This window comes from Labeo rohita, chromosome 3, assembly GCF_022985175.1.
Source record: "Labeo rohita strain BAU-BD-2019 chromosome 3, IGBB_LRoh.1.0, whole genome shotgun sequence".
In the NCBI taxonomy this organism is placed as follows: Eukaryota; Metazoa; Chordata; class Actinopteri; order Cypriniformes; family Cyprinidae; genus Labeo; species Labeo rohita.
In genome coordinates this window covers 31505201-31522024 of record NC_066871.1, presented here as the reverse complement: position 1 = coordinate 31522024, position 16824 = coordinate 31505201, and the positions used below count along the sequence as shown (strand labels likewise).

The 16824-nt window shown below is 32.7% G+C and overlaps 1 protein-coding gene across 3 annotated transcripts in view; it reads right to left on the bottom strand.

Moving 5' to 3' along the window:
* The window catches only part of arhgap17b (Rho GTPase activating protein 17b), a 45118-nt gene that overhangs the window by 11773 nt on the left and 16521 nt on the right, over positions 1-16824 (bottom strand). For all 3 annotated transcript variants that reach the window (XM_051099193.1, XM_051099213.1, XM_051099202.1), the window contains exons 3-16: positions 16122-16226; positions 15961-16037; positions 14261-14372; positions 14101-14177; positions 13646-13763; positions 13492-13560; positions 13181-13262; positions 11652-11779; positions 8670-8781; positions 8264-8345; positions 4920-5000; positions 4728-4841; positions 4347-4438; positions 1755-1890 (exon numbers count right to left, since the gene is read on the bottom strand). In XM_051099193.1, coding sequence (XP_050955150.1) covers positions 1755-1890; positions 4347-4438; positions 4728-4841; positions 4920-5000; positions 8264-8345; positions 8670-8781; positions 11652-11779; positions 13181-13262; positions 13492-13560; positions 13646-13763; positions 14101-14177; positions 14261-14372; positions 15961-16037; positions 16122-16226 — 1385 coding nt within the window. The remainder of the gene's footprint in view (positions 1-1754; positions 1891-4346; positions 4439-4727; positions 4842-4919; positions 5001-8263; positions 8346-8669; positions 8782-11651; positions 11780-13180; positions 13263-13491; positions 13561-13645; positions 13764-14100; positions 14178-14260; positions 14373-15960; positions 16038-16121; positions 16227-16824) is intronic.

The window sequence follows — 16824 nt, the reverse complement described above, 5'->3', positions numbered from 1 at the left end:
ACTAATTTTTGTTTAAGTTAAAGTACTAATAAGCTACAACGGAAAATGAATTAAACATAAATATATAAATATATACACACATGTATATATATATATATATATATATATATATATACACACACACACACACTTAATAAGTATTAGCAATGCAGAAAACAAAATGTGATAAACCTGGTATTGTATAATATTAATATCGTCAGCTCTTTGACAAATTGCTTTTGTTCCTCCATTGTAAGTCGCTTTGGATAACAGCATCTGCTAAATGTATAAAACTGTAAAATGACTAAAACTTAAACTAAAATTAAAATGAAATTTTAAAATGTAAAAAAGCTAATTAAAAATATTAATAAATACCATCAAATAAATACACATATAAAATATGTACTTGCACGTACATACTACTAAAATAACTTCAGTTTTTTGATTAATGAAGCTGTCAAATCTCATTTGGAAAGTATCTATGTTTCCATCACCTTGTGTTTACGTGCAGTTTGAAGTATCGCATAAGAAATGAGTGATGGAAACATCAAATGTATAAAAAAAAATCTTTTAATTCGCAAAAACATTTTTACGCTCAATTGAGCGCTGGTTTTTGACTTGTGAAAAAGAGCTAATGCGAATAATGGGAAACACATTTGGCTAATAAATTCCTTCATGCGCATTAAAAAAAGTCATGTGACTTTGCACTATGGAACAATAACTTGACTAACCAGTGGACCGAACTCGTTGCACAGCATCTGAAATGTTGTTATGGTCATTCTGAAATGCCTGAGCAAAATCTGTTGTCAAAGTATTTCTGTACAATTTCCTCCCAGCACTCTCTTACACAACTGCGTTCCCAAACAGCAGGCGAACACCTATTAAAGCAGTGACTGCATTTATCGTGTTTCGTCTGTAATTTATTATTTTTCAAAATCATTATATTCAGAGGCTTCTCCTACTTTTCTTAGCGATTTTAAGTGCCAGGTTATTAGGAAGTGACAATTTTGTTCTCTTTGACTTGTTGGATGCTGCGTATTCGCAAATGTTTTATGTGATATTTCAGTTTAGCGCACAAATTATATTCACAACTTTGGATTGAGACCCAGCTAGTGACTGCAGCAGCCTGTGACATTCAGCTGAAGGACTCTCCTGTACCTGAGGCACAAAAACATTCACCTTTTCAAGCTGTGAACGTTTGGTATGATGGCCTGAGGGAAAGGAGCTGTTTGACTCATTCTGAACATACCAAACAAACAAGAGCGCTGCTGACGGGACTGAACACTTCCTGCTTTCACTCACTGAACAGCTAGAAACTAAAAATGGATTTACCAAAATACAAATGATTTCAACATAACCTTTCATTCATTTTAATGCCGCAGTAGTGCTTTTGAAATGAAAGTCAACTATCGGCTTTTTTCTTCTCTGGCTTTGGCACCCATTTCATCATCATGAAATATAGCAATAATGCGTCTATACGTAGCTAGAAGCATAGTTTATTTATTTCAGAGAGCATACAATAAGCAAAGGTTGACAAAAAAATGAAGTAAAACAAAAAAGGCCAAACAAAAAAATCTAAAGAAAAATGAAGCAAAACCACAAACAAACATGGCTGCAAAAGATGCATGTGTCATATGAAACGGACACGTCTAAACAGCCCCCAGCTCTGGTCTCAGTCTGCTTTGACTGTGACGGACTCACTGGCGACTACATAGGACGCGGACACTACTGTGGAGTTGGAGTCATGTCTATAAACGCGGGGATGAGACTTGTACCTGTCTTTGCGGGGTATGTCGTATTCGAACGACCCCTGGCTGCCTGGGCGCCTCCTGTCTATGGTTCCGGCTTCGGAGTCAGGGGTCCCCGGGCACCCAGGCATAGCAAACACGCCTGAAACGTTGAAGTCCACATCTGAAGAGCAAAGAGAAAAACCAGATGATATTAAGTAAAAGGAAAATGATCTTAAAGACAAGCTCAGGTCCAAATTCTAGTGCGATGCACATTTCCAGCACAAAGGCGGAAATTAGGGAGGGAAATTATGCTGCTTTGCTTTGGTCCAATCTGAAGCAGTGCTGCTTGCATCTTTTATGAATAATGCAATTCCATGCAGTGTTGTTACAGTTAACTCAAATGAGAACCTAATTTATTAAAAACCACTTTGGTCAACCGGAATAAAGTTGACAATAAAACAAAATAACGTAAAATAAAATAAAATAAAATAAAATAAAATAAGCACTTAAACTATTAAAAATCATTTTGGTCAACTGGAAAAAAGCTGACAAACAAAACAAAACAAAACAAAATATTAAGTTAAATTAAATGTAATTAAATTAAACAAAATAAAAAAAACTAAATAAACTAAAAATAAACTAAAAACAAAATTAAATTAAACTTAATTTAATTAAACAAAAGAAAATAAAACTAAAGAAAATAAAACTAAACAAAACAATTTAATAAAATAAAATAAAAGAATAAAATGAAACAAAAACAATATTAAATTAAACAAAACAAAACAAAACAAAAAAACAATATTAAATTAATTTAAACAAAAATAAAACAAAAACTAAAATAAAACAAAACACAAAAAACCCAAACTAAATAAAATAAAATAATATTAAATTAAAATAAACAAAATAAAATAAAACAAAATATAAAAAATAAAATAAAATAAAAAAATAAAATAAAATAAAACAAACAATTAAAAAAAGAACAATTAAACCAGAATAAAGCTAACAAATGAAATAAAATAAAAAATTAAAAGTAACTTAATTAAATTAAACAAAATAAAACAAAAACCATTAAATGAAATTAAATTAAAAATGTAATTTAATTTACCAAAACAAAGCAAAAAACAGTATTAAATTAACTGAAACAAAATAAAAACAAAAAATAAAAAAGCAAAACACACACACACACACACACAAACTAAAAAAAAAAAAAAAAAAAAATTAAATTAAACTAAACAAAATAAAATAAAACAAAATATAACAAATAAAATAAAATAAAATAAACAATTAAAAAAATGAGCACTTAACTATTACAGTTTTTCGTCAACCAGAATAAAGCTAACAAATAAAATAAAATAAAATAAAAAAATTAAATTTAACTTAATTAAATAAAACAAAACAACACAACAACAATTAAATTTAATTAAAAATGCAATTTAATTATTTCACAAAACAAAGCAAAAAACAATATTAAAATTAATTTAAACAAAATAAAACAAAAAATAAAACAAAACACAAAACAAAAAATAAAACAATTGAAACAAAATAAAACAAAAACCATTAAATGAAATTAAATTAAAAATGTAATTTAATTTACCAAAACAAAGCAAAAAACAGTATTAAATTAACTGAAACAAAATAAAAAAAAATAAAAAAGCAAAACACACACACACACACACACACACACAAAAACTAAAAAAAAATTAAATTAAATTAAACTAAACAAAATAAAATAAAACAAAATATAACAGATAAAATAAAATAAAATAAACAATTAAAAAATGAGCACTTAACTATTACAGTTTTTCATCAACCAGAATAAAGCTAACAAATAAAATAAAATAAAAAAATTAGATTTAACTTAATTAAATAAAACAAAACAAAACAAAACAACAGCAATTAAATTTAATTAAAAATGCAATTTAATTATTTCACAAAACAAAGCAAAAAACAATATTAAAATTAATTTAAACAAAATAAAACAAAAAATAAAACAAAACAAAAAATAAAAAAATTGAAACAAAAGACATCATTAAATTAAATAAAAAAACAAAACAAAAAATAAATAAATAAAAACCTTTAAACTTGAAACACATTAAACTTTAAAAACTTCAAAGAAAAAAATTTGATATGTTGCCTTGGCAACTAAATGAAATTAGTTTATGCACTAAAAGTACTAAAATTACTAAAATTAAAACTAAATAAAAATAAAATTAACGCTATACAGAAGTATTATTAAAAACTAAAAAAATGACAAGCAATAAATTTAACATTTATTAACAAGTTCTTAGCAAATGTGAGTCCAGTGTTCACGTTAGACCATGACTGCAAAATTGTACTTAACTGCATTTGTTTTGCAGGTATATGATTATAAACATGATAACGTACAGCTGCATTTTCAAGTCTGACGTCAAACGTCACTTTTCCAAGTAGGAAGCTGGAAATTCCACGTGTGAAATTTCCAAGCTGGAAAAGGCAGAAATAGCATGCAGCATATTCGGCTGTGAGTATTAGTCAAATCTCCAGTGCGTTTCTCGTGGCGACAAGATGCTACCTTGTAAGGCGTCTGCCCATCTAGACAGTTAACAGTGAGGAAGCTCACTAGGTTTTAGACAAGGCACCTCTCAATGGTAGTCTTACCTTCAGGGAAGAACCAGCTTGCATGGTTGATTATCAGTTCTATTATAGACACGACATGGACGGAGGTAGTAGCTGCCATCTCAGCAAGGCTTCTACAAGAACAACAAAACTGTCACATATCAGACTGTATCACAAGAAATACATTATATATATCACCACCCTTCCTGTAAGAGTGGGTGCAGCCATTTGTAAATGTAATGTGTCTGACTTCTGTTCTCACCTGCATCCAGTTATTTTTAGCTGTACAAAACAGCTTGTTTTGCTGCTTGATATTGCAAACTGGTGTGTCTTACCATATTATTGTAATGTATTATCTTAATTATGAGCACACTGGTTTGTAGTGCAAACAGTTTAGGGTTTGCTACAGGGTTTGCATCTCACCCCTCTGTCTTGGCCCACAGTAAATTGGGTCCCAGTACGATGGCGATGTTGCTCGCTGTCATCTTGTTTGTGTCACTTTCCAGAGCTAGCTTTGCAAGAAACTTTACCAGGTACCTTCACAGACACAGATTAGCTGGTTACAATCACAATAGTCACTACAAGTCAAGGTTTATTGTGTAGTAACAAGCAGACCTAAAGTTGGTCTTGTTGGCCTTTGGTAACATGTCACACACCACCCACAGCGCCTGAAGCCTCTTATCAGGGTCAGCAATACTGCAGATGAGAGAAAACGAGGGAAATAGAGAGATTTGTGACAGAAGAATCTCATAAACAGCGTTTACTGTACCTACACAACAAATAAAGTAAATTTAAATGACTTTTTAAAAGAGTAATGACTTCAAAATATTAAACATCATCCATATACAGTTCAGGTCAAAAGTTTGCATCCTCCTTTTAGAATCATTAAAAAAAAATGTTAATTTTACCAAAATAATGGGGATCATACAAAATGCATGCTATTGTTTATTTAGTACTGATAGATGTTTACATACATATAGCCCACAAGAGAAAATAATAGTTGAATTTATAAAAATGTTCAAAAGTTCACACACACTTGATTCTTTATACAGTATTACATGAATGATCCACAACTGTGTTTTTGTTTAGTGATAGTTGTTCACGAGTCCCTTGTTTGTCCTGAACAGTTCCTGAACTTCCCGCTGTTCTTCAGAAAAGTCCTTCAGCTCACACAAATTCTTTGGTTTTTCAGCATTTTTGTGTATTTGAACCCTTTCCAGCAATGACTGTATGATTTTGAGATTCATCTTTTCACACTGAGGACAACTGAGGGACTCATATACAACTACTACAGAAGGTTCAAACGCTCACTGATGCCCTATTTTGCCTAAATATCATATTTTTTTCATGTTGTACTGCCCCTCAGAAGCTACAGAAGATACTTACATGCTTCCCAGAAGACAAAATAAGTTAAATTTACCCTGATCTTCAAGTTCCAAAAGTTTTCACTCCCCATCTCTTAAAGGGAGAACTCCACTTCCAGAACAAAAATGGACAGATAATGCACTCACCCCCTTTGTCATCCAAGATGTTCATGTCTGTCTTTCTTCAGTCGTAAAGAAATTATGCTTTTTGAGGAAAACATTACAGCATTTTTCTCCATATAATGGACTGATATGGTGCCCCGATTTTGAACTTCCCAAAATGCAGTTTAAATGCGGCTTCAAATGATCCCAAACGCGATCCCAGCCGAGAAAGAAACGATTGGTTATTTTCATAAAAATAATACAATTTATATACTTTACATACTGTCAAACGCTTGTCTTGTCTTACTCTGCCTAGGTTCATGACAGTTAGGGTATGTCGAAAAACTCCCATCTCAACTTCAAAATCGTCCTACATCACCGTTTTACCTTTTTTGTTGAGGGTGTTTGATCTTCTTTGCATGTTCACTTTGCAAAGACTGGGTCGGTACTTCTGCAGCGATGTAGGATGATTTTGAAATTATTTTTAAAGTTGAGGGAGAAAATATTTTTCTTAACTGTCTTGAGCCAGAATACACAGAATTCAGGCAGAGTGTTTGAAATTAAAAAGTATTTAAATTGTATTTTTTTTTAATGAAAATAACGTAGTTTTGCTAGATCAGACCCTTCTTCCTTGGCTGGGATAGTTTACAACCGCATTTGGGATCGTTTGAAGCCGCACTTAAACTGCATTTTGGAAGTTCAAAATCTAGACACCATATCAGTCCATTATATGGATTAAATGTTTAACTCAAAAAACATAACTTTACGACTGAAGAAAAAAGACATGAATATATTGGATGACAAGGGGGTGAGTACATTACCTGTACATTTTTGCTCTGGAAGTGGACTTCTCCTTTAATGCAAAAATGCTGGAAAACCAAAAAATTTGTGGGACCTGAAGGATTTTTCTAGTTAATAATTAACATTTTTAATGATTCTATAAGGGGGGTGCAAACTTTTGACCTCAACTGTATACACACTTTTTAATCAAAATAATATTAGCATGGGTGTCACTTTTCATGTTTTTTTCTTTACAGGAAGAGAAGCTTTTGAAGCTTTCAAACTGAATCCATTTTACAGTCCAGATCAGAAACCCTTTGAGTTGTAAAGTCATCACCTTCTAGTTAAACGGAGAGATCACACACATGAGCTTATGACAGCTGACGTCAGCTCTCTCAGTGCTCCACCTTAAATGACTATTACATAAGATCACAGCTCCGGAGACGTCCTGACAGTCATGACTCATTTTATGAGATGCAAACATAAATGATTACGTCACCACCTATTTATGATCCCTGAAGTGTAATATTGAGAGTTTTCCCTCAGGCAGCGTTTTCAGTTCAGTGTGAAGTTTCTGGTCAGCACATCTGAAACATGTTGGTCCTCACAAAACATCCAACTGATATGATGCGATTAGTATAAAAATGTGATACTGTCTAAGCATAAAATGTTCAACAAAAGCCATTTTTATTTATTTTTTTAAGCTGCAACCTCACAAGACAAAAAGAAAACACTAAGCTATTAGAGAAACTTCAGATAAGTGAATTTATGCTGAATTTGTGCCACATATTTTGTTGTAAAAATCAAAACAATGGAATATTCAGTCGAGATGAAATCTGATGACAAAGCAGGAATTTTATGTGAATAAAAAAAACATTTTGGCTTGTATCTTGCATTAAACCTTTGTGCAATCTCTATCGATGTTTTTTTTTAAATAACACAGTACTTTTAATTTGTAAGGATGCATTAAAACTGATCAAACATGATAGTAAAGACATTTATGTTACAAAATATTTATACTTTAAAGAAATGCTACTCTTTCGAGCTTTCTATTAAACAAAGAGTGCTGAAAACATTTATAAATATTAAGCAACATCTGTTTTAACATTAATAATAATAAATGTTGTTTGAGCAGCAAATCATCATATTAGAATGATTTCTGAAGGATCATGTGACACTGAAGACTGGAGTAATCATGTTGAAAATTCAGCTTTGCATCACAGAAATAAATTACATTTTACTGTTTATTCAAATAGAAAACTGTTATTTTAAATCGTAATAATATTAAATAATATTACTGCTTTTTTACTGTATTTTGATCAAATAAATGCAGCCTTGTTAAACCTAAGAGACTTCTTTCAAAAACAATTAAAAATGTTGCCAACCGCCAAGTTTTGAATGGTGGTATATCTTGAGTTAAAGCATATAAATGACTGGTTTTTGGTTTTGTTCAGAGGTTTTGATTAACTATGACGGATAGAGAATTACTATATTAGATGTTCTACAAAACGAAAGTCATTTGGTTAGGCCGGGCAAAAATAAACCTCACGCTTCTCACTTCTGACCTCTTTGCTATTCATTGTTTGATAGCTAAAACTGTTTTATGCTCGTACCATGCAAGTTTTTAACCAAATGTTTTTTGAAACAAATCTCCTCTGAAAACAGAGGCATTGAAGCATGGACATTGATGTAGGATAGATAAATGTGTTTTACTTTGAGGCTTGGATCCACTCTTCATACAGCTGGTAGGTCATCAGAGGTTCAGGCAGCTCCCTCAAGTAAGATTTGAGGGCTCCTAAAAGATCATGGAAAAAGAAAACAAACAGCCAATGGATTTGCAAACCCTCAATGCAGTTTTAACATGACATGCAAAATGGATTTAGACTCATAAACATATTTGGCTATAGCTGTGGTACTCTTCAATCTGGTGAAGAGAACTGAAAAGTTCCAGGTTTCAAAATCAGCACCATAATTATGGTTTTGCAATCAACAACCAAACATGGTTTAAAATATAACAAATCTGGTCTCATTTAATTTTTTGGAAGTCATTCTAAATGCAGAAATGCTCTGTAACAAACTGCGTCTTTTTACAGTTTCATGGACGAAAAATGTCTCGTACCGGCTACAGCATGAGGGTCAGAGTAAAACTCCTCCAGCTGGGAAGTGGAACAGTCCAGCGCCGCCTTTAACTTCTTCAGTTTAGAGGCTCCGGCAGCGATACGGAACAAACCCTGGCACAAAAGGATATGTTGTAAACACACATGACCTTTGCAATGTGCAGGACAATATAAACTGAGATGCTTATATATAAAAAAATGACTGAAAAGGCTGTTTTCATATGTGTCAGTGATGGTTTCACAGGGAAATGATTGTCTCGTTTCACTGCTATTATTAGTCTGGCTTTAGCCAAGAAGCAGAAGTGAATCAGTAGACGTCTCTAACAAAGATATACTGACAAAGTCACTCTCAGAAATCATTCTGCTCATCCAGACCCCATCTGCAGCTCCAACTTCAGATTATCTATCTATCTGTCTATCTATCTATCTCTCTGTCTATCTATCTCTCTGTCTGTCTATGTATCTATCTGTGTCTATCTATCTATCTATCTATCTATCTATCTATCTGTCTATCTATCTATCTAACTGTCTATCTGTCTGTCTATTTATCTGTGTCTATCTATCTATCTATCTATCTATCTATCTATCTATCTATCTATCTATCTATCTGTCTATCTGTCTATGTCTATCTATCTATCTATCTGTCTATGTATCTATCTGTCTATTTATCTGTGTCTATCTATCTATCTATCTATCTATCTGTGTCTATCTATCTATCTATCTATCTGTCTATCTATCTATCTGTCTATCTATCTATCTATCGATCTATCTATCTATGTCTGTCTATCTATCATCTATCTATCTATCTATCTGTGTCTATCTATCTGTCTATGTATCTATCTGTCTGTCTATCTATCTATCTATCTATCTATCTATCTATCTAACTGTCTATCTGTCTATCTGTCTGTCTATTTATCTGTGTCTATCTATCTATCTATCTATCTATCTATCTATCTATCTGTCTATCTGTCTATCTATCTATCTATCTATCTAACTGTCTATCTGTCTATCTGTCTGTCTATTTATCTGTATCTATCTATCTATCTATCTGTCTATCTGTCTATCTGTCTATCTATCTATCTATCTATCTAACTGTCTATCTGTCTATCTGTCTGTCTATTTATCTGTATCTATCTATCTATCTATCTATCTATCTGTCTATCTGTCTATCTGTCTATGTCTATCTATCTATCTATCTGTGTCTATCTATCTGTCTATGTATCTATCTGTCTGTCTATCTATCTATCTATCTATCTATCTATCTATCTATGTCTGTCTATCTATCTATCTGTCTATCTATCTGTGTCTATCTAGCTATATGTCTGTCTATCTATCTATCTGTGTCTATCTAGCTATCTATCTGTCTATATGTCTGTCTATCTATCTATCTATCTGTCTGTCTATGTATCTATCTGTGTCTATCTCTCTGTCTATCTAGCTATCTGTCTATGTCTATCTATCTATCTATCTATCTATCTATCTATCCATCCACCCACCCATCAATCCTATCTTTATTATCTATCCTCCCATTCACTCATCATCCATCATCCATTCATCTACCATCCATCCATCAACCATCTTTCTACCATGAATCCATCATCCATCTATCCACCATCTGTATATCCATCTACCACCCATCCATCCATCATCTCTTTATCATCTATCCATCCATCAATCCACCATCTGTATATCTATCTACCACCCATCCATCCATCATCTCTTTATCATCTATCCATCCATCCATCCATCCATCCATCCATCAATCCACCATCTGTATATCTATCTACCATCCATCCATCCATCAATCCACCATCTGTATATCTATCTACCATCTATTCATTCATCAACCATCCATTTATCTATCCACCCACCCATCTAGCCTATCTACCGTCCAACATCAATCTATTATCCATTCATCCATCATCTTTATTAACTATCCACCATCCATCATATATCTATCCACCCATCATCTCTATCATCTATCCATCATCTATCCATCCATCATCTCTATCATCTATCCATCCATCCATCCATCCATCATTTCTATAATCTATCATCTATCATCTATCCATCCATTCAACCATCCTTCCATCCATCCATCCATTATCTCTTCAACATCCATCAATCCATCATCTATCATTCATTTATCCATCCATCCGTCTATGCACCCATCCGTCCGTCTGCCTATGCACCCATCCATCCAGCCATCCATCCGTCCACGCACCCATCTGTCCATCATCCGTCTATGCACCCATCAATCCATCAATCCGTCCGGCCGTCTATGCACCCATCCGTTCATCCATCGATCTGTCCGTCTATCCATCTGTCTATGCACCCATCCTTCCATCCATCCATCTGTCCGTCCATCTGTCTATGCACCATCCATCTGTCCATCTATGCATCCATCCGTCCATCCATGCACCAGTCCATCCATAATTTCTTTATCATCCATCCATGCATCCATTAATCCTTCCACCCATGTGTCTGTGCATTCTTTATCATCTATCCACCATCCATCTATCCATCTATAATCCACATATCATCTATTTATCATCTACAGTATGATCTCTCCACCCATCCATCCATCCATCTTCTATCCTTCCATCTATCCGTCTATGCAACCATCCCGAGACAAAAGAAATAAAAGCCAAATAATGAGAAGATCATGCTTGCTAAAGCAACACACATGCGAACACAGGCAGGTTTTGATATTTATAAAAAACATAAAATGTTAACTTGAAACTCTCTTTTACTTGGATTCTGACACTTCTGCAACTTCAGTTTTGCAATGCATGACAAATACATATCATTCATCCATTAAAAAAGCGGGTTCTGCACAAAAGCGCCCTTTGAAAAAAAATGCAAAAGGCAGAAATATTGACCACTTCCCGAAAAATGTCAACTTTGTGAATATAGTAACAATGCGCATCCACTTCCTCTCTGGACGAAAACCGTCATGTCTTTTCATCTGTAGGTCCTCATACCTCTTCTTGCATGCCGGTTTCCAGTAGCATCATAACGCAGGCCTCTATAGGAAGAGCGATCTCTCTGCTAGTGCGTTTCAGATGTTCTTCCAGAGCCGTGCCAAACGCTGGCTTCTCTGTCCATTTATCTACGTCAGATGAAAAGATGAAGTGAGAATGATTTGAGTTATGGCAGGAAACATTTAAGAATCGTTACTAGGCGGGTGTGCAGAACACAGGTTCTGTAAGTCAGGATGATTTACAGTGCGAAACAGGATACATTACACTGCTGGCCAACAGGAAGCTTTGAAAGAGAAAGAATGATTCATAGCTTGATGACTAGTCAGATCTTTGGATGAATCTCATAAAATTTGTCAAAAACATGTCAAAGTCATATCTCATCTAAAAAAACAAACAAAAAACACTATCTATATATATAAAAAAATTAAGCTTTATATAAAATGAATAATATATAATTATAAATTAGCTATAAAAATCACTTAAAAATATGAATTAAATATATAATGATATATTTTCAAAACACACATACATATACACACCCAAACATGTTCTATATATATATAGTAAATAGGGCTGTCAAATCATTAATCGCGATTAATCGCATACAAAATAAAAGTTTGCGTGTTTTTTTTTATTTGGATGCGATTAATCGCAATTAATCATTTGCCCACCCTAAAATACAAATTTCTTGTAAATAAATTAAACTTTTACTCTATTTCTGTAAAAAAAATCTAAATTTTAAGGACAAATATGCTTAAATGTCATGACAATAAATGTCACAAATGCAAAAAAACAAAAGCAAAAACTCGTGATTAATCAAAATAAAAGTTTGAGTTTGCATAATATGTGTGTGTACTCTGTGCAATTATTATGTATATATAAATACAAGCACATTCATTTATATATTTAAGAAATATTTACAAGTATACGTATTTATTATCATTTTTATAGAATTTATATTACATATAAATGAAAATATTTTGTACATAAATAACATATTTCTCTTAAATATATGTATTTACTTGTATTTATATATAACAACTTTATTTTAATTTTTATTTATTTTTTTATAAATACATAATAATTACACACAGTACACACACACATATTTGGCAAACTCAAACTTTTATTTTGTATGTGATTAATCACTATTAATTGTTTGCCAGCCCTAACAAAAATATGAATTTATATATGCAATTTATATATTATTTTGTTTTTAGGGTGAATATGACCTAGACATGTTTTCTCTCTCTCTCTCGATTTAATATAAATATAAATAATATAAATATAAATAATGCAAAAAGCTTAAATTTTCTTTGTGCAATTATGCAATATACATATATAGTCATTTTGTTTTTGTCATAATAATTCCTTTTTCAGAGCACAAAACACATCCCCCATAATATTCTCAGTGTTTAACTGCTTAATAAGGTCATGATTTCAGAAGTGTTGTGAGTGATTCATATCCATATTTATCCAGAAGATGCTCAGTGTGGGACTGTCCAGGAAGTGAAGAGTAAATATCACACCTTGCTGTGACTGTATGGTGGGCAGGACGCTCTCGATAGATGCCAAGGCTTTTCTGTGGTACTCAGCTTGAGCTTCTAACAACTGTGAAGACAAAAATACACTTTTTTATATTTTTGTTTGAGAAGAACAGTATATAAACAACAGCTTTATTCATTCAAATTAACTCCACTGACCTTTGACCAGTTTCATACTGATAACCAGTGTTATAATTAAAGCTCATTTGCAAGTTAAATTAACTTTTTGCACTATAAATTGAACTTTATCAGACATTATTTGTCTTGTGTGTTTAAAGCTCTTAGAAACAACTTACCAACACATAATAGCGAGCATAATCTCCTTCCTTGGAGTAAAAGTTGTACATGTCTGCTGCCACTTGATCCTAAAGATAAAAACAGATTAGACTAGATTGATGTGCTACCCAAGGTCACCTAGAAACCTCAATACAATCTGATGCATATTCATACCTTGCATATTTCCATTTTGTTCTGGGCTTCATCCATCTCCTCCTTAAGTGTGTCAACTTTGGCAGCCATTGCTTGAGCATTTGCAGCTGACGGATACGCCTTTGTGGCCTGGTGATACCTTAATTACAAGAGTTTAAAGTATTTACGTTATTATTCTGAGCTCTTATGGTCATTAAGGCCTAATTTATTTAATCAAAAATACTGTAATATTGTGAAATATATTTTTAATTTAAAATAATTGACTTTTATTTGAATATCTTTTAAAATGTAATTTATTTCTGAGATGCAAAGCTGAATTTTCAGTATCATTACTCCAGTCTTCAGTGTCACATGATATTTCAGGAAAGATTGTTGAAAACAGTGATTGTTTGCAACATCACAAACATCATTACAGTCACTTTTGAACAATTTAATGCATTCTATCGGAATAAAAGTATTAATAAAAATATACACACCTGGCTTTCGCAGAATCAAAATCCAACACAAGCTTGGCTAAATGTTTCCTCTGCTTCAAAATGTTAGGAATATCCACCTTCAAGCACAAAAACAGAGATGTAAGCTACAGTGCAAGTTTAAACAGCAGGTTATTTGTCATTTGTTTTTGGCTTGTCGTACCTCCGCCAGCTGGTTGAGGGGCTCGAGAATATCTCTCTCCAGCTGAACTTCATGTTGGCTCTGCTCAAGGGCCAGTTTGTTTTCAGCTTCTCCACACACTTCCATCATCTTCCTGTAGATACAAACACACAAAGGACACATGATCAGTAACATCATGCTGTTTGGTCATGTTTATTATTCTTGAATGATGAATAATTCTTGAATATTCTATAATGACGGCCAAAAATGTTATTACAATATCTTTTTTCATATCATTCGATGATTGATTCTTATAACAACATTCATTCTGAACAATTATTGGTAAAGGAAATACACTTCAAATGTTTGTTAGACATTGAGAATGAATGTAACCATAACTGTTTACATTCAGCAAGCTCCAAAGACTAAGTTTAATTTACAGTATAATTTGTGGTCACATGACATTTTATTTTTTTCCAAATTATAATTTGATTTAAAAAAATATGTTTAAAATAAATCAAATATGCATTAAATAATATAACTCAGGGCTCCATGAAAGCGGTTTTATTTTTTCCCATGTTCTATTTTCTGTTTAATTATTTATGAATTCTGTGTTTATGACTTCGTGTATTTCACAATTCAAAAATGTTTAAAATAAATAAAGTATATATTGAATAAGCTACCATTTAATTTAGGGCCCAAGTTTTTCTGAATTCTGTGTTTATGATTTAATAATATTTCACAGTGCAAAAATATTTGAAAATAACCCTAATAAAATACACTACTAGTCAAAAGTTTTTGAACAGCATGATTTTTATTGCTACTTTTTCTTAAAAGTCTCTTTTGCTCACAAAGCCTGCATTTATATGATCCAAAGTACAACAAAACAGTAAAATGTTGAAATATTTTTACCATTTAAAATAACTGTTTTCTATTTGAATATATTTTAAAATGTAATTTATTCCTGTGATCAAATCAAAATTAATTTTTTTAGCATCATTACTCCAGTCTTCAGTGTCACATGATCTTACAGAAATCATTGTAATATGCTGATTTGCTGTTCAAGAAGCATTTATTATTATTATTATTATTATTAATATTTAAAACAGATGAGCATGCATTTTTTCAGAATTATGTGATGAATAGAAAAAAATCTTACTGTTCAAAAACTTTTGACTGGTAGTGAAAATTCATAAGACTTTCAACAATTTAATCAGTCTTTTAAAATGTGATTAAATAGAAATTAGTTTGCAACAAAACAATGCATTTTTATTTTTTGTCAAAGGTGCTGCACAAAATAACTTGTGTGTTGTATAAATGAAAATGGGTGAAAAAAATATTGAGTGTAAGATATTCCTTAAAATAATGATAACTCTTGCTAATTTCACACTATCAAGCAGCATGAGATCACATTTACTGTCATGAACAATAATAATTTATTATGTTACATCACTCTATTATGAATTTCACTGGACTAACAAATGTTGTTGGGTGACGCTTTCACACTATATTTTCACAGATCAGGCGTGCAAATACAACGCCTGCCTGACAAAACAGATGATTCAGGGATGTTTGGCTAATGAGAACAGAAACAGTTCCTGAAAGCGCCATCTCTGTTTGACTCAGAGAAGAGTGAATGTTTAAAGTTCTCTCATTATGGCTATGAATCACAGGTCAGATGAACCAGTTTATGGGATGGGTTTAGAGGATACGCATGTCAGTCAGAGAGTTCATAAACTCACGCGATGAGGGACTCGTCTCCGAGCTGACCTACTCCATCCAGCATGGATTGTGAAAGGGCCGTGAGCGGAAGCTTTTTCTAAGAGGAAGAAAAAAAAAAAAGAACAATTCAGACGTGTGCACTATGGAGGGATTTGGAAATGTAAAAGCAGCTGTTACTTACATGTCTCTTCTCCGCATCCGAGCCCACGTTACCCTGCATACACATGATTATCTTCTTGTGCACATTATGGGAGACCAATCGCACATTTTCAAGGCGCCGCTCAATCTGAAATACAACACGCACATTTGATTCAAATTTAAAATTCACCAGGATTCCAGCGATTCCCAGTTCCATCATTAAAAGTTCCATTCAGCACAATAATCATCATGGTTACATGCACACCTGTTCTGCATTTACTGCAGCGCTTATTCACTTGAGTCTTTGCAAACTATTGTATGTCCTGCACACCAACACCCTTTAGAGTTTCCTCTTCTTGTAAATGTGCCTATTCATTGATTTCAGCTGGACTGTGATTGTGGTATTAAAGCGATAGTTCGCCTAAAACTGAAAATAATTACTCGCCCTCATGCCGTTCCAAACCCGTAAAACCTTTGTTTTAAAAAATTGAGATATTTTTGATGAAATCCAAGAGCTTTCTGACCCTGCATAGACAGCAACGCTACTACCACAGTTCAAGGCCGAGAATACTTCAGCTACAAGAGGGTCAAAATCAATGTAGGGAGCCTTTTGGTGTCCTGTACATAAACAACTCATTTGCCATGATGACTTAACATAAAAATGACAATAAAAGGGCATGTTATATTAGGCTAAGTTTGTATATTCATAACAAAGGTATTACTTGGCTCTTTAGATACAAGTTTTG